The sequence below is a fragment of the Halichoeres trimaculatus genome, unplaced genomic scaffold, assembly GCF_033239565.1.
Source record: "Halichoeres trimaculatus isolate MK-OKI-2021-1 unplaced genomic scaffold, fHalTri1.1 fHalTri1_scaffold_20, whole genome shotgun sequence".
Taxonomy (NCBI): Eukaryota; Metazoa; Chordata; class Actinopteri; order Labriformes; family Labridae; genus Halichoeres; species Halichoeres trimaculatus.
In genome coordinates, this window is record NW_027437198.1 from 11,574,581 (window position 1) to 11,600,209 (window position 25,629).

At 42.6% G+C, this 25,629-nt stretch overlaps 1 protein-coding gene across 10 annotated transcripts in view; it reads right to left on the minus strand.

Moving 5' to 3' along the window:
- LOC141809421 (RNA binding protein fox-1 homolog 3-like) overlaps positions 1-25,629 on the minus strand; it is a 499,189-nt gene that overhangs the window by 14,979 nt on the left and 458,581 nt on the right. For 7 of the 10 annotated variants that reach the window (XM_074696426.1, XM_074696425.1, XM_074696430.1 and 4 more), the window contains 8 exons: positions 21,944-21,997; positions 18,547-18,639; positions 17,727-17,787; positions 16,058-16,111; positions 8,487-8,619; positions 6,065-6,104; positions 3,717-3,775; positions 205-283 (listed from right to left, as the gene is read on the minus strand). In XM_074696426.1, the coding sequence (XP_074552527.1) occupies positions 205-283; positions 3,717-3,775; positions 6,065-6,104; positions 8,487-8,619; positions 16,058-16,111; positions 17,727-17,787; positions 18,547-18,639; positions 21,944-21,997 (573 nt within the window). The remainder of the gene's footprint in view (positions 1-204; positions 284-3,716; positions 3,776-6,064; positions 6,105-8,486; positions 8,620-16,057; positions 16,112-17,726; positions 17,788-18,546; positions 18,640-21,943; positions 21,998-25,629) is intronic. The other 3 variants (XM_074696429.1, XM_074696431.1, XM_074696424.1) reach the window with 2 other exon arrangements.

A 25,629-nucleotide genomic window follows, 5' to 3' on the forward strand; every position in this document is an offset into this window, starting at 1 on the left:
TTTTTCAGTACTGCTCAGCGCCACTAGGGTGTGCCAGAGAGCATGGCAAAACTTAATCAATTAATGAATAGATACATAAATAAAAACCAGTGACTGCTGCAGCCTCTGGTCTTTATTTTTGGAGTGTGTTTGTGTGTGTGTGTGTTTGAGTGTGTGAGTGTGCTGGCTGGTGTTGTGAGGGTGCAGGCGGTTTCACACACTTACCATAGTCCCCACACTGTATGTGGCAGCAGGGCCAATCGTGTGGTGGTAGGGGTCTGCTGTTGCATAGACTCTGCCATAGCTGCACAACAGGAGGCACAGAGAGAACACACTCATTGATCTATCATTGACAAGGAGAGCAGAACATTTATGCATGCTTGTTTAATGCTCAGGCCCTCGAGTCAACTCTTTCAAGTCTCTAACACAATCAATTATTTCCCTCCTCGGCCTCCTGGGCTTCCTGCATTATACAAGGTGGTTCAAAAAGGGGAGTTCAAAGGTTGGTGAATTATACTTGTCTTCTCATTGTCATCTTGATTGGCTGAATGGAATAAGTAATGAGCGCAGAGAGAGAAAGAATGCTGCAGAGAGGGAACAAATTTGGTGCTGGAGGGCTCGGTCTCTCACCCTGTTCCTGTTTACCCAGGCTGCACACTGGGCTCACGCCCCCTGTCTTTTCATTGTTGCTGGTTTGGAACTAATCCTTCCAATTTCCTTCTGAGACAGGACAAGATGTGTCTGCCTTATTTATTTATTTATTCGACTTCACATATTCCTCTATTTACTTTGCTTTTTTCCCCCTCAATGCTCGCTTGCAAATGAGGGTCTGCACGGAGCAGATAAGGCACAACCAGCCAAGGACTGAGGGCACCAAATCAACCAGGAATAAAAAAAAAAAAAGGAGAAAAGGAAGTGGAGACAGAGGAAGAAATTCCCCTATAGGATGCTACAACACATACATGCTGTTTGCGTGAGCTGCACGGAGTTTTATAAAATCTAAATCTGGCTCGGTCCATTTAAGACCAGCAACTCCCAAGGTCAGTGAGCAGGACGTGAAATGGGAAAGGGCTGCCTCGGCTCCTTGGGGAGGGAGCTGGTGCCATGAGATGGTCAGGGGGAAGTCTCCGTGGTCCTCTTATCTTCTGTGAGCACTGAACCCCACAGGCCCACTAAGGCTAATATATCTACAAAATGACTCTCACCAGAGTGGCACCACTGACAACCAGCAGGTCAAACCATCCCGTGCAATGTCACAGAGCCTCCATGGAGCTGATTGGACGTCAGCAGGGACTCGACAATGTGACTGGCTTCCTGAGACGGGCAAGCTGCTTCTAAAACATAAGCTAGCAGTTCCTTGGTGTTAAATGAAGGTCCAGTTCACTGCCAGGGGACTGCAGGCAACTTTTTTTCGAACACACCGAGCTGACTTTGGTCAAATTTGTTGCTGTAAGTATTGTATTTATGCAAAAAACAAAAAATAAAACAAGGTACAGTTGTAACTTTCCAGATACAGTTCAAGGCATTTTGCAGGGTGGGAAGTGAAGTCATCAGGATAAGCAACTAAATATGTCATGAATAGATGCTAAGCTAAAGGTTTTACTCAGACTGTTGATCCATGGAAGTTTTGTATTTTAGCTTTTTGCAGTGTCAGAAACATGAATAACGTAGCCAAAGCTACTGACAAACTTTTCTTCTCCTGAAAAAGCCTCAGAATAGTCGTCAAAATGGTCAAACTGCCACTTTCTTTCACCAGCAGCGGCTTCTTCAATGCATCACATGCATCAAAATAAACTTTGTTCAGTTATTGTTCAGTTTCTCCAAAGGCTTTGGTACCGAGCCTGTAAGCACTGCAGGCTTTTGAGATAATAAGTGTTTCATATTTTCGTCAGTTTCACACGCCTTTCACAAGCCATGTGACCTTATTTTCTGATTGGCTGACGGCTCCACAGCTAAGTCTGATAAGGTATTGCTGAAACAATACCAACAAACTCCTATTGATCCAATGGGCACGACCGCTTATTCAAAAGGAAGCAAACAGACAAAGCACAGCAAACAACTTGGAGGCGAATTACATTAAATCTCAGAGAAAAGTATAGGCAAGAGAAACAGGAATTAAATCACTCGCTGAGAGAAAAAAAAAGCCGCTGTCCAATTTCTGCTCTCGCCGAGCACGGCTGCTCATAATTCGAGCCGCGGTGAGGCCTGATAAATCTTACATTATCGATATGATCTTCAGGCTCTCAGGCAGGGTGTACGTTATCACAAGTGACATGCTCAATCCTTCCCAGATTAGATTCCCAAACCAGCCCACATCCCCGGCTGACAACGGCTTTCAGGGGCCGAAATGAATCAGGGCCGCCTCCTCAAACGGAGCACACCTGAAGCAGAGTGACATCACTCAGAAGTGATAGAGTCCCTGCCGGTCCATCTCTCCCCCTCCCTACCTCCCCTTCCACAGACCTGAGGCCATTCATAAATACCGCAGTGATATACCCACTCTCCCATCACAAGCAGAGAGTCACGACATATATCATTGCTTTTCTCATCCAGTGCAACAAGGTTAGTCCTTTTTTTTCTGCCTTCTTTAGCTCCAAGCTAAAAAGAATATGGCGGTTTGTCTAATAGATAACTGGAGAGGAAGAAAAACCCATGAAGCCTTTGGAAAGTAGAGACATTTCTTGGCAAAGCATCGCCCATTTGGTTTTAAGACATCCTCCATTAACAACTCGCCAAGACGTTTCAAAACGTACTCCTTTACCTTTAGTTTTCCTATTCTGCTAACAGTTCAATCTTGTATTTTGTCTCTTTTCTCTGCTTCTCCAGATCAAAGTTGATTTAATTAATATTTATAATTTGGCAGTATATTTCTGTCGTTTTTTTTTTTTTTTTTTAATGCTCATTGCCCGTTTTAAGCGTCAGCAAATACTGAAGCCGAGACTTTTGCTCATTATGCTTTGATTCAGGATAGTTTCTGTTTTATGAAACTTATTTTGTCTTCTGATGGAATTGTGGATGTGACACCCAATAGTTAAAAAATAATACAAATATGAGTCCAAACCAACAAACACTGATTTGACTGATCACATCTTTAATGCAGGACGTGACTTTGAGAGTGCTGCGGTCACATTTTCAGTCCTATAATGACTCTTGCTGTTAAACAATGCAGTACTCACAATTCCTGTTTTTCTTTTTCTGACATCACCAAAGCTATTTCTTGACAGTGTCCTGGTTGAATCCCTGCAAGTTTTGGTGAGCCAATCAAGCAACTGGTGCCCAAAAGACCCAAAAAAGTGACAGATATAGACGACTAAAAAAATCAAGGGTTGTGGAAGGAAAAATCCTTTTTTGAGATGATGGCAGAAAAGATGTCTGCACATCTGCTTATTAAATGACTTTACAACGTAGCTTTGAAAGTGGCGTCTTGAAGTCAACATGTCATCACGTGGTTTGTTGTTGTATGACTTATTCTGCAACATAAATAAAACTTTTAAGGTGTGTGCATGAGGTAAAATGATTCTTTTTGGTTGGTTAAATATTAATCCAAAATGTGTTTATCTATAGGGATTCTTTCATGACAGTTCTTGGAAAAAATGTGACATATCAGTAATTTTAAAGCCAAGTGATATAAAAGCAAGCCCTAAACTGAAAAGGCTGAAACTCCCCTGTAATGTATCTTAAAAAGAGGATTACATAGTGACTTCTTTCAGTTTCTCATAATCAAGATTCAAACTCACCTGTCACTGTAAGCAGCGGTGGTGGTGGGCTGGGCAAATCTGTATGCTGCATATCCACCCTGTAAAAATACCACAGAGTTAATCAATGATTAAACTCAACCTGCACACAGAAAGGTTACACCTCAGAGACACAGACAAACAACAACGCAGACACACAGCTTTAAATTGCCTTAATAGTTAAATGTCACTGCACAGTATGGTGATCATCAGCTCACTTTCCCAAACTGCAGGCTCCCTACCAGACACCAGAGGGTGCTGTTTGATATATGGAGTATGAAGCCAGAGGTGGCAAACGGGGATTGACTGATGTTCCGAGAGGCTCGTCCAAGTAGCAGCAACAGCAGAACGGAGGCCATGTGAGGCAACTCCCCAAATTTAACCCATTTTTAGATTGAGGAGGTTCTGCTGCTTCATTATTGAAGAGACCCTTTTTACTTTTACACGACCCCCCTGGCTCACAAATGAAGTAAGAAGGCGGAAGACGGTCGGACCGTTGGGGAGTCAAGACTGCTGTATTCATTTGGCAGAGTGGGGAAGGAATTAAAGACCTCATTTTGGAGTGCTGCTATTACTCTCTTTGAAAAATGAAGCTGTTCTCCCACTGTTTTTCTATTAGTGCCAGTGGAGTGTGTGCCCATCTGCGTCCATACGTCGGGATAGGTGGCTTTTAATAATGCATGTTTTCATTCATTTTTAAACTCAGGGGGGATGACGTCCAATGGAGAGGCAAACGATGTGATGGTCGTAGCTGTGGCTGCACCTGAAATCAGGTCAGGGGCCACAGCAATTGAATCACTCTCACTGGATTCCCCACAAGGTTTTCCACAGAGACAGGAAGTCAGGCAGATGACTTCCTGTGGGACAGCCATGCCTTGGGACTGCACTGATTACAGTGACAGCCTGAACAAACACAGACCAATAAATCACTCTCCCACATTGTCAAATCCTGCACACAACAGTGCAGCACATTTGTTATTTTGTCGTGAGGAGTGTGTGTGTTTGTGCACTCAGATATGTGTGCAGTCATGTGTGTTTCTATATGTGGATGCATGCATGCAGATGTATCTAGAATATGTTTATAGATGCATGCATCCCTTTCTGTTAATGTGTTAGCAGGTGATGTATTTCTAAAAGGAAGCTTCCACACATCAGGTGCTCAGTTCTGACAGCTCGCCAGTGTCCACTGAATGATTGTGGAGGACACTGAGGGCTAAGGGACGGCTTCCTCTTGGTCACCTGAGACATTCACCCACTCTAAGCCAGTCTGAAGCAGTGCAGCGGCCAGTGCCAGAACTAATGGCAGCAAAGCGCCAGGGGCTGGCACGACATGTTGAGTGATGGGCCGACCTGGCCAGGCCTTGGTCGAGGGACATGGGGGTAGCAGGACTTAGCTGGAGGTGGCTGAATGAGCATGAGAGACAAACAATACCACTCAGAGCACAGCCCGGGTCTCGTCTTCGGTGGTGGATGTCACTACAATAAAAACCGGTGAAATACAGTCCTATCATGAGGGCTGGTGTGTAAGTCATATATCACGGGGGCTCAGCGTTTCATTACCAGACACTGGTTGTCACCAGGGTGAAAGTGAGAGGCAACTGTCATCACTTCTGCACCCCCGTCATCTTGCTATCAATGCAGAGAAAAAAGCAGCAGAATCAAAGGAACAAATTACATCCTCCTACAAATGTTTGGACTAATGTCAAAGTGGGGCAGCGTGGTAATTTCAGCATTATCTCCGCGGCGTCCCTGCTTTTCTCTGTCAAGGGCGACGTGCAGCAAGGCCAGCCCCTGATGTGACCCTGCCTGCACGGACAGCTCCAGAGGGATGGCTAATCCCTTTATCGGCTGCCGCTCCTCTTATCTCCCACATGGTTATGGCTGGGAGGAGCTGGCTCCACTCAGGCCTGTGCAGACCCCCTTGGGGCAGGCAGGGATATCCCAGCCAGACCCTCTGAGTGTACACAAATACAAAACATGAGAGTGGAGGAAAGAGGTATCAGGAATAGGGGGGGAAATGGAGGGCTGCAGAAGACAAGCCACCTCAAAAACCCAGACTAATCTAAAGTAAGAAATGACCTAACTTGACACGGGACACTGAGCCTGGGTTTGCCTCTTTGCCAAAGTCTGAGATCATAGGAAGAGAGGAGGGAGGAGCTGAGGGGGTTTTAAATTTTGTTGTTGGGTTTCTTGGCACAGCAGACAGAGGCCTAATCGACGCCGGCTTGGCAGCGGTGCTGAGAGAACGCTGGGGGCTGAGGAGATCACGTTTTTGTCTCCAGGGCTGAGCTTTTGTCTGCTTTACTTCTGTTTCATCTAAGCAGGAACGAGGAACAGCAAACTGTACTTACATAGATCTCTGCACCATAGAAGCCATCCTGGTACACCACCCTGTGAAATCAGAGGACAGGAAAGGAGCATTAGTTGATTTGGCGTAAACACTGCCCTGCTGAATCCCAGCCTTTCTGGTTTGTCCCTCCTTTTTGGACCATTTGCTGGTCTGTGGGGTCAGCTCTTAGCAGCTTTAGTGTACTCTAGCACAAATAATGAATGACACATTAAAGCGAAAAGTGCAACCGTTTCACATCCCAGTCCAATTTTCTGCTCTGGTAAAATTGTTTGTCTTTCCAGTTGCTGCAGTGTTGTCGAGAGGGCTGGCGGTGCTGGTGATGGGGAGGAGGGGACAAAGGAAGGAGCTCTGTCACATGGCCCCGCTATATAAATCAACCAGCTGCCATTGGTAGCAAAGGCCCCGGAGTGGGAGGGAGGGGAAAGGGGACGTGGGATTTCTAGTCCAGGCTTCAGCGCCGAGTCTCCCTGCAGTAAGACGGATCCTGATCTAATCACAGATAGACAGCTATACTGGGCCCCCGGCCGGCCTCCGTCAGACCTCTCCCACGGCCACACAGACCACTGCTGATAAGAGACGAGTGTGAGGCAGGGCTGCACAAAGCCAGGAGATCAGCATAGGCCCTGGTCACAGTCCAGTGAGATCTGCCCAGTAATACGCTATCTCAGCTCCGTACAGCTCTCCCTGTGGCTTTGTTAGCTCCCCTTTTGTCAATAGACAATGTACAAATAAGGACGGGCAGAGTGAGGGCATGTACATACCTAGATACAAACAGCGATTTCACTCCCTCAAGACATCTCTGGGAAATATACAGAGTAAATGGAGTGCAGCACCTTAAGACCAGTGCTATTATTTTGAAGATATGAGAATGTTTCAACGTAAATGAAACAAAACCTGCAATGTGTGGTTGAGTCCTTTGTTGTTATTTGTTTTTTAAAACAACAACAACAACAACAACAACAACAACAACAACAACAACAACAACAACAACAACAACAACAACAACAACAACAAAAACAACAACAACAACAACAACAACAACAACAACAACAACAACAAGAACAACAACAAAACAATAAATTATTAGTTAATACTCAATAAAACCCATAATAAGATTGTCTCCTGAATTAACTTCTGCATGCATCCGGTCCTTATACAATCTTACATTTTCTATAGTAAACTTGTGCTTGAATTGTGGTTCAGGTTGGGAAAACTGTCAGTTTGGTGGGTAGGAGCACCAATACACTTGGTTCAGTTAGGATAAACAACTATGTTGCAGGTTTTTGGACAGGCAACTTAAAGGTTGCTATGGAGGTATGATGTTCATGATACTTTTGTGTTCCCAGAGGATTCAAAAACACAATAAATCATCTTCCCTTTTCTGTAACTACACCAGTTTGGTTGCAGATTTTCAGATAAAAATGGGGACTGGGCAGAGCCAGACCATTTTGACTAGGATGGCCAAACTGGGGCACTTACAAATCAAACTTAAACTACTGATTTGAAAGTATTCCAAAGAAGTTTTAGTATATCCAATTTTTTTTTTTTTCAAAGCCAATACACTTCTTATCTCAACAGATTTTTGTTTTAAATCACAATTTGTGCTTTCAGCCTGTTGCAACACCCTCCAAATAGTTGATTTAACCCAAGATCCACCTCTGAAAAGGTAAGTAGCCAATCATTGCTGAGGGTGACCACTGGGTTAACAGGGACCATGGCCTTCTCCCGGCTATATCCCTGAACAGGGTCATCACAAGATGGAGCACAAAGGATTTATCATGTAATATTTTGGTGAAGACCTGCCAAATTTAACAACTTGATGCCTGGTGCTCCCAGCTCTAAATCTCTAGCCAGACTCTTCTCCTCTGTTGTGCCCAAATGGTGGAATGAATTACCTAACTCTATCCACAGTGTCCCTTTCCACTTTAAGAGATGTCTGAAGACTCATCCGTTCAGGGAACATCAAGCACTTAATCTGACTTGTCTCCTATTTGTCCTCAGGGGTACAATGAGCCAGAAGGTCTCAGACCCAGCTCTTAGTGAATTTTCTGCACTAACTACTGAATGTTGTTGTAGGTTGAAGTATATTTTTGCAGCAATTGATTGTGGTTAGTTGGCTAGATTATTCTACATGAATGAAAAAAAAAAAAAACTGCACTTGATAGCAGCACCATTAGCCAATAGCACTTTGTCGCACTTTGTCGCACTAATAAAGTTTTCCTTCTGTCTAAATTCTTGCCTGTGTTGTGCATTGCTTTGGACAAAAGTGTCTGCTAAATGAAACTGTAGAACTTGTGATGTCACTTGTGTGTACAGTTGTAGATCATCCATAACAATAAGTGGCATGAAAACAACAAAAATCGTCATCTGTCTGAGGTGTTTATTGTTGAATTCCACAATGAGTTTAGAGATTTGGCACTCACGCTCCGTAAGCTGGGATGGGTGGTGGCGGTGGAGCTGTGCGGAATGTGTTGTACACAGCCCGTCCCCGACCTCGCAAGTGGGCACCCCTATAGGCCACCGTAGCGCCTGTGGCAGGGTAGGGAAACCCTGTTACTATGCAAAAGACAAAAAAGAAAAAAAAAACAGGAGAGAAGAGAAAATGACTTTCACAGAACATCCTCCACTTGGCATTGCTTACCTTATGACAGAATACATTAGAGAGAGACGTGTGGCACTGCTTTCCCTATGACAGAATGCATTATGGGGACGACAAGGAAACAATAGATTTAATCTTTTCTAGGTGCGCCTCATCGAGCACTCTCCCCTTTCCCAGCTCGCTGCTTTGTGCCGTACTCAGCAAGGATCCACATTTGCTGTACGCATCCTTCCCTGATGCCTGGCGAGGGGCAGCCTTGAAGCAGAGGCAGGTAATGGATGCAATACCACTAGTTTCGCACCACAGCTTTCGCATAGTTGAGACACAATGGGCTGGCAGTGAGGAGAACTGTGGCAGGGTGGACTTGGGGAGAGGTAGAGGGCGTTTCTAGGTGTTGAATTAAACGGGAGGTGAACATAGCAGAACAACCAGACCAGACATGCAGATCCCAGCCCCGGGGGGAAATGGAGCAGATGGGCTGGACAGCCAAGGCCCAAACCTCAGAATGACCCCTATCCAGAAACCCATCTGGGACCGTCTTTAGCCAGTCACACAGGTACATGTGTCCTCTGCTGACGGCCACCAGTGAATCAAAGAGGGAGAGTTGGGATGAAAGACGTCAGGGTGAGTATGAGGGCTGGTGTGATGGTGCGACAAAGTGTCCGCGGTCACAGATTAGAAGACAGACCATGTGATCTGCAGCTCACTACTTAACCTTCAGTCAGTCCAGAGGCTGTCTGATTGCACGTTGTGGAGGTGAATACAAACACACGATCCAACACATGATTAAGTTGGCTCCCCTCTTTCAGCAATCGAAATTCCCTCACATCCTGTTCCCTCTGTTCTCCCTTCCCCCAGCCCTGGCCCATCACAACACACTCATCCCCATTATTCTTCATCCCCAGCACGCCCCCTCATCACCCTCCACTCGCCTTATTCTCCTTTATTCATTTCCATGACATGTTTTGTATGAATTCATCACAGACCGCTTCGGTTTGTCCAATCAGAGATCACTCTGACGTGGCGCTGTGGAGTTTCTGTCTGGTCGTGCTTGGATAGATGGGTGGGGGGTTGAGTATCATAGGTTAATAACATGTATCAAATGTGTTTCATATGAACACACTTCCTATGAGGAGACAACAGGCAGTCCCTCGCAATCCCAGATAAACTGGTTTGCAATAAAAACACACGTTAGCGTGTATCTTATCAGTGGTGTGTAGGTTTTTGCCAGGGGGGGAGTGGCGGCCTGGCGTTAGCGTGCCATATGTAGCATTCACCCTGCAGGTGCACGAGGCCAGTGAGCATCCTAATGAACGATGCACACCCTAGCCCCGCTGCTTCAATAAAGCTGACAAGGAGACAGATTAGTGGTGCTTTTAAAAACACAGAGAGCCAGGTTTAATGTCTTCTGCCATTAACATCACGCTCCATTAGTGGGTTCACACACATATTCAAAGTCTGCGTCTCATTTGGCCAGGTAACGCCTACACACTCGCAACACCAAGGTGCATGGCGCTTTGTTTGCTGCCAACATACCAATAGAGTGTCTGGACTCGCCGGGTGCCCCCTTTCCCCCAAGTGATTTATAATGCTGACCTTGACATTTAAATTAGTCTCTTTTTTTGGAGCACTGGACATCTGAGCGCGGTTGCTAAAGGGCAAAAACAATCCCCTTTGATGGTTTTCATGGTGTGTATTTTCCCTTCTTCTTAACAAATCACCGCTATTTCTGGGCCCCAGAGAGTCCAATTGCCTTTTCCTTTATTTTTAGAAAATTTGTATGCCATATGCATACAGTGATGTATGTGAATGTAAACTTATAATGAGTTGGCGATAGGCTACACTGCTTCAATAATAACCCATAAATCAAAGGCACTGTCACACCTTGGTAAGCCTGTGAAAAGCAACAACAGCCCCCGTGTACGAGAGCACAAACCTGGTCTAGCCACCAAAGTCAAACACCTTTTTCCGGGAGGTGGGCGCCGGAGAAAATATGAGTTATGCGCTGGAGGGCGACGGGGTCACGCTGCACCTCATATGTCATATGTGTCAACCTGAGAGAAGCTCAATACCTGCAGAGCCAGTTGGACCCGAGGTAATCCAGCTCTGTGCCAATGATGGGGTCATAACCAGCTCCCATAAAGAAAGATCTGATTTTCCACAAGGTTGATCTCTCTAATACTTCCTGCTCAAATACATCGGGCAACGAGCACTTAATCCACGCACTGGGGACCAAAAACAGCTTAATCTAATCAAGAGTCTGGAGCTTAATTATCCCCCTAACATACACTCCAACAATGAAAGGATCTGTCTACATATATTAAGATGGCAATTAGCCTTTCTTTTCTGTCATTTACACAGCTGCTAGCTTTTCACGTCAAGTCCTCAACGAAACTGCACCTAAAACACAAACTGGTGAGTTAAAGTACTCCCCTCCTGCTTACTTATGAATAAGCTGCAGAGGAGAGCCTCTCTGTGTTTGCCTGAGGGGACACACCATATGAAGGGATCTCTAAATGGCAGCTGTCCATGGTGCTGAAAACAGTCAACATGGAGATGAAGCCAGAAAAGTTTGGCAATTATTGTGGAATCTAGCTTTAGAATGCAAAATGTGTTGTGCACAGATCTGCCTCGGGATCTCTTACTATTATTTCTTTAATCTGAAGCAGACATGCACGGAAATATGTGAACAAACTGGGGCCCCTTACATTTACAGATGCTCACAGAAACATGTGCATACAAGCTATTTTGTCTATACACAGTAATCTTGTAGCAGCTAGAGCCTTAATTTATTCTGCAGTGGAAACCTAAGGCTCGGCTCTTTCATGTTATGCTGCTATATGGAAAGTGCATTGATGATGTCACTATATAATGTTTGCTATTTAAGACTTGGCGATTTTAAAAGACTGCTGGTGGCTACACTAAGAATTGCTTTATGGCTGTTTGTTTATGAAACTAAAGGAAAAATGTCCCAAATGTTGTACTTTAAAAAGCTTGTTTCTGCCACAAACTGTTTATGGACAATGGTTTTTGGAAGCGATTTTGGGACATCCCAATGATTTCCAAAACAGAGTTGTGTCTGTTTTCAATGTCATTACTGATTTTTGAGCTTGAGATTTCTCTAGATTCTCTGATTCTTTTAATGATATTATGTTCTGTAGACAATAAAATCCACTAATTCTTATTTTGTTCACTGGAATATTGTTTTAAAATTGCGTAACATTGAGCTCACGCAGTCTCTCAAAGAGAGGAAAACCTCTTCCCATCTTACCATCTCAGACATAAAACAATACTAGGGATGTTCAATAAGACTTTTTTTTCCAGACCAATAACAGAACAAGTACTCCCTCTTAGACACAAAAAATCCCCCATGAGTTTATTTGTTTTTGATAAATAAACAAAAGTGCAAAATAATAAATAAATAACAAACATCAGAGTTTTTTTTTTCCAAATAAACTGAAGTGCAAAATAAAAAATTTAAATGTTAACTCTTCCTGGTTCATTCATATTGTCTGAACAGGACCTGGCGCACATTAGCTGTGGTGTCCACCTGAAGCAATGTGGCCCCAACTACTGGTGAGAAGGACTTAACACCAGATTTTTTTGCTTTGAGTATCCACTGCTGGTATCGGCAGCCTTTATGAATACAGATACCTTGAAATAAGGCTGGTACCAGCCCGATACCAATGCCTGGTATCGGTACTCGCCCATCCCTAAACAATACAAGTTTTTAGTTTTAGTGGTCTGGACAATTGCCAAAAATTTGTGAAATGTATGGTTTTAATGATTTAAAAACTGTAAAAATCCATTTCTATAATCATCAACTTTAATAATTATTTTGTATTGGTATTAAATAGCTTAGGTTATACAGACTTCAAATACAGAAAGCATTTGAAGGTACTTCAAGACATGTTTGAGGGGTTGAAATGTAATTTCAGCATTTTTCTAACAATTTACATATATAAAGAGTGAGCCTGTGTTACATTGCTTCTCTTTATCTTCATTACCAAGCACATAAATAGACCAAAGAATCATATCAGGTGCTGGTTTTTGTCTGGATCCAGGGTGGAGCAGATTCTGGGGTTCGCTTACAGAAGTTTTCATGTAAACCAGATCAGCCCCGCAGGAAAGGAGGACAAAGGTGAGCGCTGACACTGGATGCCTACCAGCTCTCACACACCATGATTTGTGCCATTGCCATGTTTTATTGCCAATCCCTCCATTTGACTGGGAACCCAATCACCTTGCTCCTCTTTCCTGCACCATGACCCCCCCACCCTTCTTCCTCCTACAGGGCTCTGGGGGAGGTTTGGATGTTCAGTGGCAGCAGAGGACATGGCGCCACCTGCCTGTACCCTACAAACTACTCCTCCCACCCCCTCCTCCAATAGGTAGGAGGAGCCAATCTACCCTGGAAGAGGTTAAGAGCGGGGAGCCGGCATGAGGCTCTCATCCGTCATTCTCCTGAATGGGTTTTGAGGACAATAAACCTGTAGCGCCAGGACGAATGGAGACGAAGTGTGCTGTCACTGAGCCAGGATTTATGGCTCCCAATTTCACTGATCTCCCGCACAGAAATGAGGACTGATAAACAGTGATTAATCGCCTTTATATCCCATTTTACTCCCACCAAAAGTATATTAACTGTAGCTATAATGATTTTGGAATACATCCTGAATCTGGCAAACCTCATTTTTGTGTTTTCTTTTCCTGGTAAATGGAGGAACATACAAATCAAAGGCATGCTCTGTTTTTTTTTTCTGTTTCTTTTGTTTGGGGCTACCTTTTTCTGCTCATCAGGGCGGGTTCTGTTTCAAAAATGTATCTCTTATTTATGTTTCCCATCTTCCCAGCTGGCAAGCATATGTTGTCGTTTAGGCTTGGCAAACTCCAGTGCCATGTCAAGACGACTTGAAAAATTAGCAGCCAATAAATCACCCAACCCCTCCTGCTTCCCCTGCCTGGAGTGGTGGACCACACTCCCTCTGATTTATGAGATGATTTGGGAAGTGTGTGAGTTTGTGTGAGCGTGTGTGCATGTGTGTGAGTGTGACAGGGAGAAAGTGCGCATGGAAAAGAGGACTTGTATTAGTGTCTGTGTTCTACATAGGTTATCTATTTATGTGTGCTGGAATGCTTTGGTGTGGGTGTGAAAACAGGGCAGGGAACGGTGTTATGTGTTCATATAGGTCAGTGAAATGTTTCCTGATACAAGTGAAGACCTACCTAACAGGAAACTTAGACTTTAGCCCTTTAAAAAAACTGGTGGCTACAAGACTTTTTTTTCATAGAGTTATATATTTGTATCTAGAAATGTCTCTGTCCTGTCTTTAAAGAACGAAGAAGAATGAACACTGCATTTCTGATGAACACTATTACCAAGATAGAGCTTATCTTTAAAATTATACTTTTCTTCAATCAAGACAACTTTTTACAGGATGCAGAGTAATGAGGTCATGCACTGATTTCTAGCTTTCATTTATTTAATTTCTATTCATTCACAGGATCTAACACTTTGGACTAGGAATGCACCAATATGAAAATTTTGGCCCATACCGATATCCAACATAAATTTTGCTGTTATGGCCGATAACTGATATTTACAGATATTGATAAAGGGAAAAAACAAAACAAAACAAAACAAAACAAAAAAAACAATCTGAAATGATGTGTCGCAGTAGCTCAGAGAAAAAGAGAAGCCCAATCATGAGAAAAGACGGCCATGGAGATGTCAAAGGATGCAGTGCCCGGGATGAACGTGATCAAAAAAGTACGTTTTGTCTGTTTTTTGGATCAAAAGCAGGAAGAGAGACATAAAAAAGAAAGTACACTCTTCTTAGGTTGTTTTGGTGTTTACGTAGTCATAAAAAACAATATTAATGGGTCTTGAAAGATCATTCAAGATGCTCTGAAAATGCCGGCAACTGATGAGTGAATATCGTCCGATACCGATATTGATACCGATATATCGTGCATCCCTACTTAGACCTCAAAGAATATCGAAGCATTCACACATAAGCATAAACATCGTGCTGTTTTAGCTCTACATATATGTTAAGTTTCAATCAAAACCTTGACAGAGAATTTACACCTGTCAGCTAATCCATATACCGACTTGATGTTACAGTGAAAACTCCTCACTGTGTCTTTAAAACCACCAGGATGGATTTGAAAACACTTATTTCACCCAGTGGATTGTTGGGGTTGCTGGTCAGCGCCATGCTCAGTTACTCTCTGTTGTGTTTCGCTGGATTAGCACTTATTTCCAAAAACACTAGAGTTGCACAACAATCCAAAAACCTAACCAGTCGAGGCGGCAGAGGTCAACCCTCCAATGTTCTCTTCAAAGTAAAATCGATGTTTTTGTCGATGGAGTCTGGTAGGTCTGAAGAGGTAATGCTTTAGACTTATGTGAACTAAGACTGAGTTCTCCTTTATTGTCTAGGTTTCTGATTTAGTGAAAACTCCACCTGGCTAAGGCATAATGTATACATACTGTATATAAGCATAAGTGATGAGTGTGTGCATGAGTGTTTGTCAGTGTGTGTAATTATCAGGGGAAGATGTCGAAACCAATGGAGTGTTCGGCGGGGGAGGAGGAGGAGGATTGGAGGGAAGGAAAGAGGAGGCATGGAGCGGGTGAGGGGTTGGGGATGAAATAAAAATGATAGATGACTGCTTTCTGTCATGGACAGTTATTTAGAGGTTCGCCGTAAAGCTGTCCGGGGAATGAACAGATTTTAGTCTAATGAGCAGAAAGGAAAGCCGTTAAAGTGGCGCGATGTGCTCAGCACTTCTTCCAAATGAAATAGTACCATTTCCCCCTCATTAAAATGCAAAGGGTTCATATAACATACAGCAATAAAGCTGGCATGTCGAGGCAGAGAGAGATAGGGAAAACCCCACTGAGCTCATCTCATTCCTCCATTACTGAGACCAGAAGGAATAGCGGCCTTCGACAGGGTAGGTGCCAACAATATCGCTCACTCAATCTCCCTTATTCGGTTAGCTCTGTAAAAGTCAATCTGGCGCACTTGGCAAATCCATCCACAGCAGCAGCCTCCACAATCTGATAAGAGTTGCAGGGGCGCTTGCTCTTGAAATCATTTTTTTTTTCAGCTTTACAGTTGCACACAGCGCAAACAATGGCTCAGGCTCCCTCAGCCACTCAGAGAAGCTTGGATCATCCACTGCTTATCTGGGGCGCTCTTAGATTCACTTTGATTCAAGGGGAATTTCATGTTCAGTAGGTGCAGGATGAGCCCGATTGTAGAATTTCAGGGGTCAGATTGGGATTGGCTGCGGCTGATAGTGGCCTCAGGTACAGAGCGGTACATGTGGTGTTAGGCTGAGAGACACTCAGAATTCTGACTTCAGGGGCTGCAGGTCTCTTACCAGCATACAGTTCAGGACCATAGACAGCTCCTACCACTGGATTCAGCTTCCAGCCTGGTGAAGAAAAACAATCAGGACACAAAAAGAACAGCGTGAAAAGGTTTTCTTTGGTCTTAAGAAACTCTGAGGCACAACACTGGATTGTTAACCATAGTGCGAGTCTTCAAGTTTGACATTTTTTTTCCATTTACTCTTTGTGTTTTGGGGCCAGAGGAGAAAATATTAAGATGAGGGGTATCACAAGAGAGGTGCAAAACTAATTACACCCCATCTGGGGGCTTAATTTATAAAATGAACAACATATTGCTGATGAAAAAGTGACTGACAGAATAAATCATTAGAAAAAAAGAGACTTCTATACTCAAAATTATTTGTTAGACTCTCCCCCTGCTGGACACTTAAACACTAGCACGTGGTCTACTTCTAATACACAGTGGCTGTTGTCCAAACTGCATACTATACAAGCACCACCTACTATTTTGGCTGAAATTAAGTATGTAGTAGGTAGTATGTGAAAAATTGCAAAATCTTCAGTATGCCAAAAATCCCTAGATGTCCTACCAGGGCTGGACAATTAATCGGATTTTAATCGTGATTTCAATTTTGCCATCTGACAATCATAAAAACAATATAATTGAAGAAAAACAATTAATATGCCACACAGTGTAGATGTATGCAAGTTCCTGTGCTTCATAGCTCTTCTGTGTTCCATGTGCAGCCACAGCGAGTGTGTGTGACTTATGTGTATCAATAATACTGTACGTGCCACTTGCTGGTTCTTTAAAATTGTGTTTAAATCAGTACTGAAGTTTTTGAATAAATGAATAATTGTGTATATTAATCATGATTTCAATATCACTTAAAATAATCGGGATTCTTATTCTTACCATAATCGCCCAGCCCTATGTCCTACTGACCCAGAAAATTTCTCAGGATGCAAGAGACCAGTCTACCTGGCGCACTGTTTCCCATGATGCACGCCGCTAACACTGTTTGTTGATGCGGGTGACAGGTTTTGGTGAATTACTGCCATCTACTGGAATGAGTCAGTACTATAACTACAATACAACAACATTGAAGTTTGTGAGATAGAAGTGACGTAATGCAAAGGAATCACTGGTAAATCTTGTCACTTCTAGTTGTGAAAGAGGTGTTTACTTCTACAAATTCATTAAAGCCCATTTAAACCAACAGTTACCTTTTTTTAACCATACATAGATTATATATTATATATATATATATATATATATATATATATATATATATATATATATATATATATATATATATATATATATATATATATATAAAATAAACATAAAATTATAAAAAATCATAAAAAATCGATCCCTTCCAGATTTATTTTCAGTAAACAGAAAACCATTTGGTGTAAGATAAAAAATCAAACATGATGTTTCTGCTGTGGTATGATTAACAAAATAACTAAAATGTCACGATCTACCCAGAGTTTGTTTGTTCATTTTTAATAAAGGTGAAAAAAAAATCATTATCTGTAGCTGTAGCCTTCCGAAACTTGACACCAGAGTAGTATACTACAAAACAGACCCAACAGAACCGTCATACTACATACTACATACTACATGCTAAAGCAGTCGACAGTGTGTAGTAGGTGGTTTGGAAAACAGCCAGTCTATTTGTTTCCACTTACCATTCGTGTAAGGATTGGCCACTTTTTTGTTTGTCATCACTCGTGCTGTTGCGTTGTTCACCTGTTTGAAGCATTCAAACACACATCTTAGTATCACTGAGCCGCCACTTTAAATATCAGAACGGCTAAGGTGGGAGGAAAGCAGGCAGCAAACCGAGACAAATAAGGACAGATTCATAAAATAGCAGACCAATTAAAAATGATCATGTCAAATGTTTGGTTCACCTTTTTAGAAATTTATTCATCATTCTCAATTTTCTGACAGTTAACTAAATTACTGCTAAGAGGGGGAAAAGCATGCACCAATTACCCAGAGGTATGGACAAAAAAAAGCACATCCTCCAAATTCAGTAATTGCTTGGATAAACAAATGGATTCCAAAAGAAAAACACAGACAGTGCTTTGATTTTCTTCTATTGACCCGATGAGAATGACTGAGTGGAGGGGATCCGCTCGTCGTAAACAAGAGCAGAATAAGAGCAGGCAACACTAAACGATGGTGACAGGGGGATGCAGGTCTTCTCAGATTAGACAGGAACCCAGAGGATGATGGCATGCATTCATTCTGCATTGTCAGGTAATGATGGACAACTGGCGTGTCCAGGTTGACATGTCTGGATCCCACATTCTACTGAGAGCAAGTTAGATGCACCATTATGCATGCATGCATCCAGGGATGCAGATATTTACACACACACACACACGTACACACTCACACACTCCGCAGCCGCATGCTAATTCATGGCTTTAAAGGTACATTTAGGAGGCAGCAGGCAGGAAGTTTAGAACGATGTGGGGAAAAGAGGAAAAATGAAAGCACCTCTATTTTGCGTCCCTCTACGATTGTACCGTTTAGTTTCTCCCGTGCACGATCAGCATCTGTGCTTGTTTCAAAAGTTACAAACCCAAAGCCCTGAGAGTGCCACGTTAGCCACCAGCAGAAGAAAAAGGAGAAAGAAAGGGTGCACACACACACACACACACATGTTCATACACACACACAAAGAAAGAGGAAAGAAAAAAGAGAAGGGAAAGAGAGGTGAGAAGACAGGAATAGGTGTGCAGCAGCAGCAGTGGCGGCAGAGTCGAGTTGTAAGCAGCCAGATTAATTAGAGGCAGTTAGTGAGGCGTCAGGAAACAGCAAACAGAGAGATCCAAGGAGGAGAGAGGATAACGGTGACATGACCTCGCACAACAACACCAACAAACCTGCCTGCTTTACCCAATTAAACAGCACAGCTCTGGTGCCATGGGTGAATGTCAGGGAAGCAGCGGATGCAAAACACTGTTAGCTGCCATAATAGTCGTATAATTATCTACACAACTTCAGCAGCTTGGCCGCTCAAACGCCCACACCCCCCCACCCTCCTCTGTCTCCTTTGAAAAAGTGGGCAACAGCAGAGGGAGAGTCTGCAGAGACAGACTTGATCTCTGACTATTTCTAATCCACTGCTCTAATAAGTAGGACATTTTTATGGAGGCAAAATTACACCGGCCCATTGATGCGAAACAGTGAATGGTGTCACTGCAAATACCATCCTCTGTGATAGAGAAGAGCAGGATATTGCCTTAAAACCTCAACCAAAATATACCCAACTCAAGCTCTCATTTCCATCCCCCCAGCTCTCCGTCTCCCTGGCTCCCCTGGGGGGTTTGTCACTTCCTTGAGTTATGTGGACTGGGATGCTGGACCTGAGCTTTATAGTGGAAGCATTATGATATTCTGGCTAAACAAGTCCCATTCCTTTGGTTTCTATATATACTTATAGAGGCATGAGCAGAGGGGGGAGAAGCAGCTTGGCCGGCCCTGCCTGATAATTGCTTGAGGATGTAATACATGTGAGAGATGGCAAGCGGCGTGATCTGGTATGCATGTGCAGGATCTCTGGAGCTGCTATTCCTAGCATAAATAACATGGGACCTGTCCTTGGGGAAAGAGAGATAAAGAAATAAATTCAAAAAAGGAATTGAGGGCAAAATTAATCCTTTGGACATTCACCCGGCTGTGGTTACCCTCTCTATCTTTTTTTTCTTTATCATGCACAAATAATTAGCTTACAAGAGGGGAGAGAGGGGCCACCATTTTTCAAAGGAGACAAACATATTGAATGCAAATTGCCAAAGCTTCATAGGAAATAGATTGTTTATTAATGGCCTGGTCGGTTCATTATGTAGCACGCAGGGTGAGGGAGAGAAAGAGGGGCATCATGGGTAATGGCTTTGTGGGGCACAAACAATAAATGCTTGTTACGGCGAAGGAGGCAGGTTTATCCGGTGCTCAATCTTGTCTGGCAGAGGGAGGCTGAGTGCAGCGGCGTCGCCAGGTTCCAGGCTCCCCGCGTGCCTGTATACCAACCCAAACTACTCCCAGGTATGAATGGGAATCAATAGTATTCATGCCTCAACACCCGAGCCGGGGATGCTGTCTCTTTTATGAATGGAAAGCTGTGGAGCTTAGTACACTCTATTAAGTGAACAGCTGGATGGGTAGCACTCGGCTGTTCACACCACCGCAGGCTTCACCTGTCCATGGTAGGTGGGTAGGAGACAGATATCACAGAAGAGCAGAAGAGATGTTTTATCGTAGCTTGTTGGTGTTCTGGTTTTGGGGATTAAGATTTTCTTCGAAACATATGCAAAGCACACACATGTTAAGAGATGTGCAAAAATCTTTGTGAGATTAGTAGAACTTGATTTTAAAAATTCACATTTTATTTTTTGCTCAAGTTGAGTCTGTCCACACTCTTTGAAACTTGAAATTCAAAACCTCTAACAAACAAAACAAAATCTTTTTTTTTTCATTTTGTCATGAATCACCACTTAAATACCAGAAATACTACAGATTTATCCTGTATCTTACCAAAATCTTACATACACATGTACACAGCAGATGGACTCATATGGCTGCTGATTTTGGATGTTTTCCATACAAAATAAAATTAACCTTTACATGTTAATTTGGCACTAAAGTGATGGTGCAAAGGTACCCAGAAGGTTGGTAAAAGAACATTTCACATAATACAATTCTAAGCCACAGTACCATGGCAGAATCTTGGTGGCTGCCATTCAATTTTGATTTAGTCTAATTTATTAAAATGTCCAAATAACTTGTTCTCATGTTTATTACTTTTCCAAGCGACATCAGACTGAGTCTGTTGTACAATATGGTGTCAAATAATAACTTATCTGAATCTTTAATCATCCACCAATGCCCAGGTCTGTCACTATGGCATCTACTTGAGTGGAGAAATGTAAATTTTGTTCAGTCTAACACATAAACCTCAGCTCCTCTGGATGTCTACCTTCAAAAGCCCAGCTAAAAATATGTCTACATTTTTTCATATGACACAAATTGAATCCAACTGAACAAGAAAACTAGATGGTAACATGAACTCTTGTCAGATCAGTACTTTGAAACTGGACAGTCCATCAGTGTGTAAGAAGTTTTCACCAATCCAGGGAGCTACAGACGAGTGCACTTGGATCTTTAACGCTAAGATCAGTAAACGATTTGGTGAATCTTTGCATCTCTAATTGAGCAGCTTTTTGAGCTTCTACAAGAAATACGATTAGATATATCTGTCACTCGAGGATCAATGAGCAGACAGAGATAATTAAGATATGTTGAGTCTTTTTTATAGGTTTTGTTGATGCTCTCTTGTTCTTCAAAATAACAAATGAAGTCAGTGTGAATGACTGACAGCTTTACATTTTTGATATAACACATAAACCATGTCCTTTTTGTTTGAGGCTTGAATTATAATGTAAAAGTCAAGTAAAAAATCCTTTTGACTGAATTACTTGTTTGGAAAACATCCCAAAGCCTTAATTTTACCTGAATAATGCTATATGAAAAAACAAAACGGTAGTGGCTGAACAACACAGGCTTCAAAGAGAACCGTGGTCCCTAAACAAGCAGTTTAAATTCCATAAGCTGGAGGACCTGCAGCCGGCTGCTGGATTAAGTGAATTGTGAAACAGCTCAATAATGAATTGATTGACAGGGCTAATGATTCACAACTTGGGTTAGAGCTGCAACAACAAAAACAATGGGGAGGAGGGGAGAACGGGAAAAGGAGAGGCAAGGTGGATGCAGCTCTCCAGGACCAGGCTTAGGGACCACTATTCTCAGCCAATGTACACACTACACTAATGCCATCATTAGGAAACAGAAGAAGTACATGGTAATGAAGCAGCTGGCGTTCTAGTTCACTTACCTTGGATCCCCGCTCATTAAAGATAATCTCCACATCTAAAATCTTTCCAAATTGCTGCAGAGAGAAAAGAGAAAGAGAAAAGAAGAAGCAGGCAGAGATGGAGTTAGAAAAGCCTTCCTGGCTGTGAATTCATGAGAAGAACGACTGGAGAAAGACAAACCATTAAGGCAATATGGAAATGTTACTTTTGTGAGGAAATGGCGGTCAATTTGCATTTGTTAGCTCTGCAAACAGTTCTTGAAGCTTGCTGGCACGCTTTAAAAAGAGGACTACTGCCGCTTTAATGCATTTCTGTGGTTCTATCGATACTATATGAAACAAGATCACAGGATCCGGAAAAACATCGGGTCTTTGATTACATATCAGCATCTCTGATGTTTGTTTGCTCACTTGTTTTCACGCAGAAGAAGAAACGGAGATTACATTTTGATGTTGTCTTCAGATATTGAACCCCTTCACCTTCGCGCTCACCTGGGGACTTCTGGAAGTCTCCCGAGCATAAAGCTGAGCTCTTACTCGTGGAAAGTTTGCTGGATCTGTTCCGAATATACCGCTTTTTTCTATTCTTTTATTTTCCTTTCTGTCTCATCTTTATTCTCTCTTCCGCTCTTTCTTTGTGTGCTCTCACAGTCAACAGGACCTAAGGGCCAGTCCCCGGGGGTTAACATGCTCCAGCCCTTTCGATTTAACAGGCCTGCCTTCGGATCATTAGAAAACAGAGGAATGAAAGTAAACTGTAAGTTCCTCTAATGAGTGGAGTGAGAGCGACTTTTAATTGCTGTCTACAATGGCCGTATTATTTCATTAAAAGTAATTACCCTGTCAAGCGGTCCGCGTCGCCTTCATTTCAGCACAACAGGGAAGAAATGGGCCTTCCATGTGGTCGACGCTCAATGGGAATGGATGGATCGTTTGACTGAGCCTCTAATAGGGGTGAGGAGGAGCTGGCTATTATCTGGCTCGAGTGGAAGGAGTGGGCTTGGGGTGAGGGTCCACGGGTTAGAGGAAAAACACATGTTCTTTGTACTTGAAGTGGTCTGCAGTAACCTCAACACAACAAGTTGAAGAGTAACCCTGCTATTATCAACCCAAGCACTATTTGCTTTGATTTGTTTCTGGATTTTAATGAGAAATAGCTGCAAAATTCAGCACGTTGTGATGCTGAGTGCCATAATTTATTCTTTCCTTGGATGCAAAAGTGCAACTGTCTTGAACCTTATTTATGCCTTTACTGTGTTTAAAAATAAAAAGGTTTAACAGTCTGGAGACGGTATAATTAATGGATGTAGTCTCTCTGATGTCACCCATTTGTCTCTGAAACTGACTTTTACAGCAAATTGGCTATGGCAGCCATATTGAAAGTGACGAGTACAGCTATAGGAGGCTGATCAGTCACATGAGCAGAGCCGTGCCTCTAATTGGGCTTGTGATCATAATATTCTCTGAACTGACGAGTTAGAAAAAATTTCCCCCTGCACAGTGTGTCAGACATTTTTTTAAATGAGGCTGTAAATTATGGATGGGTACCGAATTAGGTACTTTTATGGGTACCGACCGAATTCCTTCAAAGTACCGGGTACTGATTCATGAAAAAATCAAAAGGTACCAAAAGGCAGCTAAACACATCCTTGTGACTGTGAGGGTATGGAAGAGGGTGTAGGAGTAGGGGATTTTCCATGCTGGACACGAACACAGCATTATAAGGTCATGTATTGAAGAGTAAATATGTTAAATTAAAAAAAAAACAACAACATTTTATTATGGAATAGACTCATATTTTTTTACCACATGAACACAAAAAACACCAAAAATTGGTACCATTACGTACCAATACCCGTTGCCAGGTACAGGGCATAGGTACTGTATCGGTTTAAATGTGGAAGGTACCAATCCCTACGGTATATAGGTTAATTTCTTTTTTGAAAACAGCTTTTTTGGCTTGGTGTGTATGTGACCTCTGCTACTTCCGGAGCCAGCCTCAAATGGACACTCAAGAAACAGCACATTTTAGCACTTCCATATTGTCTCATATTCTTACAGTGGAGTTTGCTGCTTGATACGAACGTTGAACAATCCCTCTACTAGAGGGTGCCCAGCTGGATTGTAGCAATCATCATGTATATTTACAGTTCCTCAACAAATTACTCGCTCTTTTCTCAAAAATGTACCCCATTTTCTTAAGTATCTGTCACATTTGTTTGACACTGCCTTCGTCAGAGCAAATATGCCCCCACCAAATAATAATGGCAGTATTTATGATTCTGAAAACCCATCTTGTTCATAAACAAAAAGGTCTGTCTCTTTAGGTGTTAGACTTTGGGCCGTCTAATTGCTTTACTGTATCTGTAAATAAAAGCCACAAAGACCCCTAAATATTCTCGAGTCGGGTAGAGGTTTAAAAAGAAAGAAAGAAATACCTTCCCCTTTAAAAGAGAAAACATCTTGGTAATCTAAAATCCTCCTCTGTTTCAGCAGGGGGCATCTCCTCCCCTATACATCTGTTCTGGAAAAGAGATTCCATAGATCCCGTATCCACACATCTGCCTCATATGGCGCTCAGCTTCATTGATTCGAATGGGAAGCGCCGGCTAAATCACACACACAGGCATTTATATCCCAGCGTGATGCCCCTTTCTCGCCTGAGATGACAATGCTTTCCCCACGCAATGTGCAGATGCTAATTGTTTTAACCGAGCGTAATGGGCTTGTGGCGTCGATTAATTAGTTTCAGAGGAAGTCGTCTTTGTGGATTTCCACATGGCGCAGGGGACTGCTCGCTGCTCACCAGTGATCTCATGCACCGCTATCCCCACCCACCCACTCACACACACACACACACACACACACACACACACACACACACACACACACACACACAACCACACACACACACACACACACACACACACACACACACACACACACACACACACACACACACACACACACACACAAAAATACACACACAGGGAAACAGCTGCCTCAGCAGCACCGATAAACAATAGCTTCAATGGGAGGAGTCTCCAGAGGGAGGACAAGCGAGACTGACGTCACCTGAGAGGCTGCAGCTACATCAAGCATCCAATAAGTGTTAGAAATTTAACAAAGCAACATGGAAATAAAAAGCAACATGAGTTCTCACAAGTTGGGGCACGGTTTCAAGATCATTTAAAGGTTTTTGTTCCATCCAAGAAATCAGTTTGTTTTTGTTTTACAAAGCTTTCATTTCACTGTCCTCGGTAGAGAATTCTTCAAAGAATTCTGACTTGAAATTTGTAAAATAAGGTCAGTGGCTCAAGGCTTCAACAAACCTTGAATAAATCTGTTTTGCTCCTCATAGTCCTTTCTTTAGCCTGGTTTATAGGGGTGGGAGAAAAAATCTCGAAATAAGATGTATCGGGATGTTTTGTTTGGCAATATCAAAATCAGAATTCTTTTTTTTTTTTTTTCAAATTTAAATTCTTCATTTCAGCCTTTGTTTATATACTGGATGGAAAAACGTTACTACTTCCCTCCAGCAGAGGGTGAAATGTTTCTCTCTGACTCACATGATGTGCATTTACGGGAAAATATGGCTCTTGTTATAGTCTGTAGACATTATCATCATCATCTAACTTTTTCACATGGTCTGGTGTTGGAAAAAGCAAACTAAAAATCGCAAAAATGGCAAATATCGAAGAATAGCA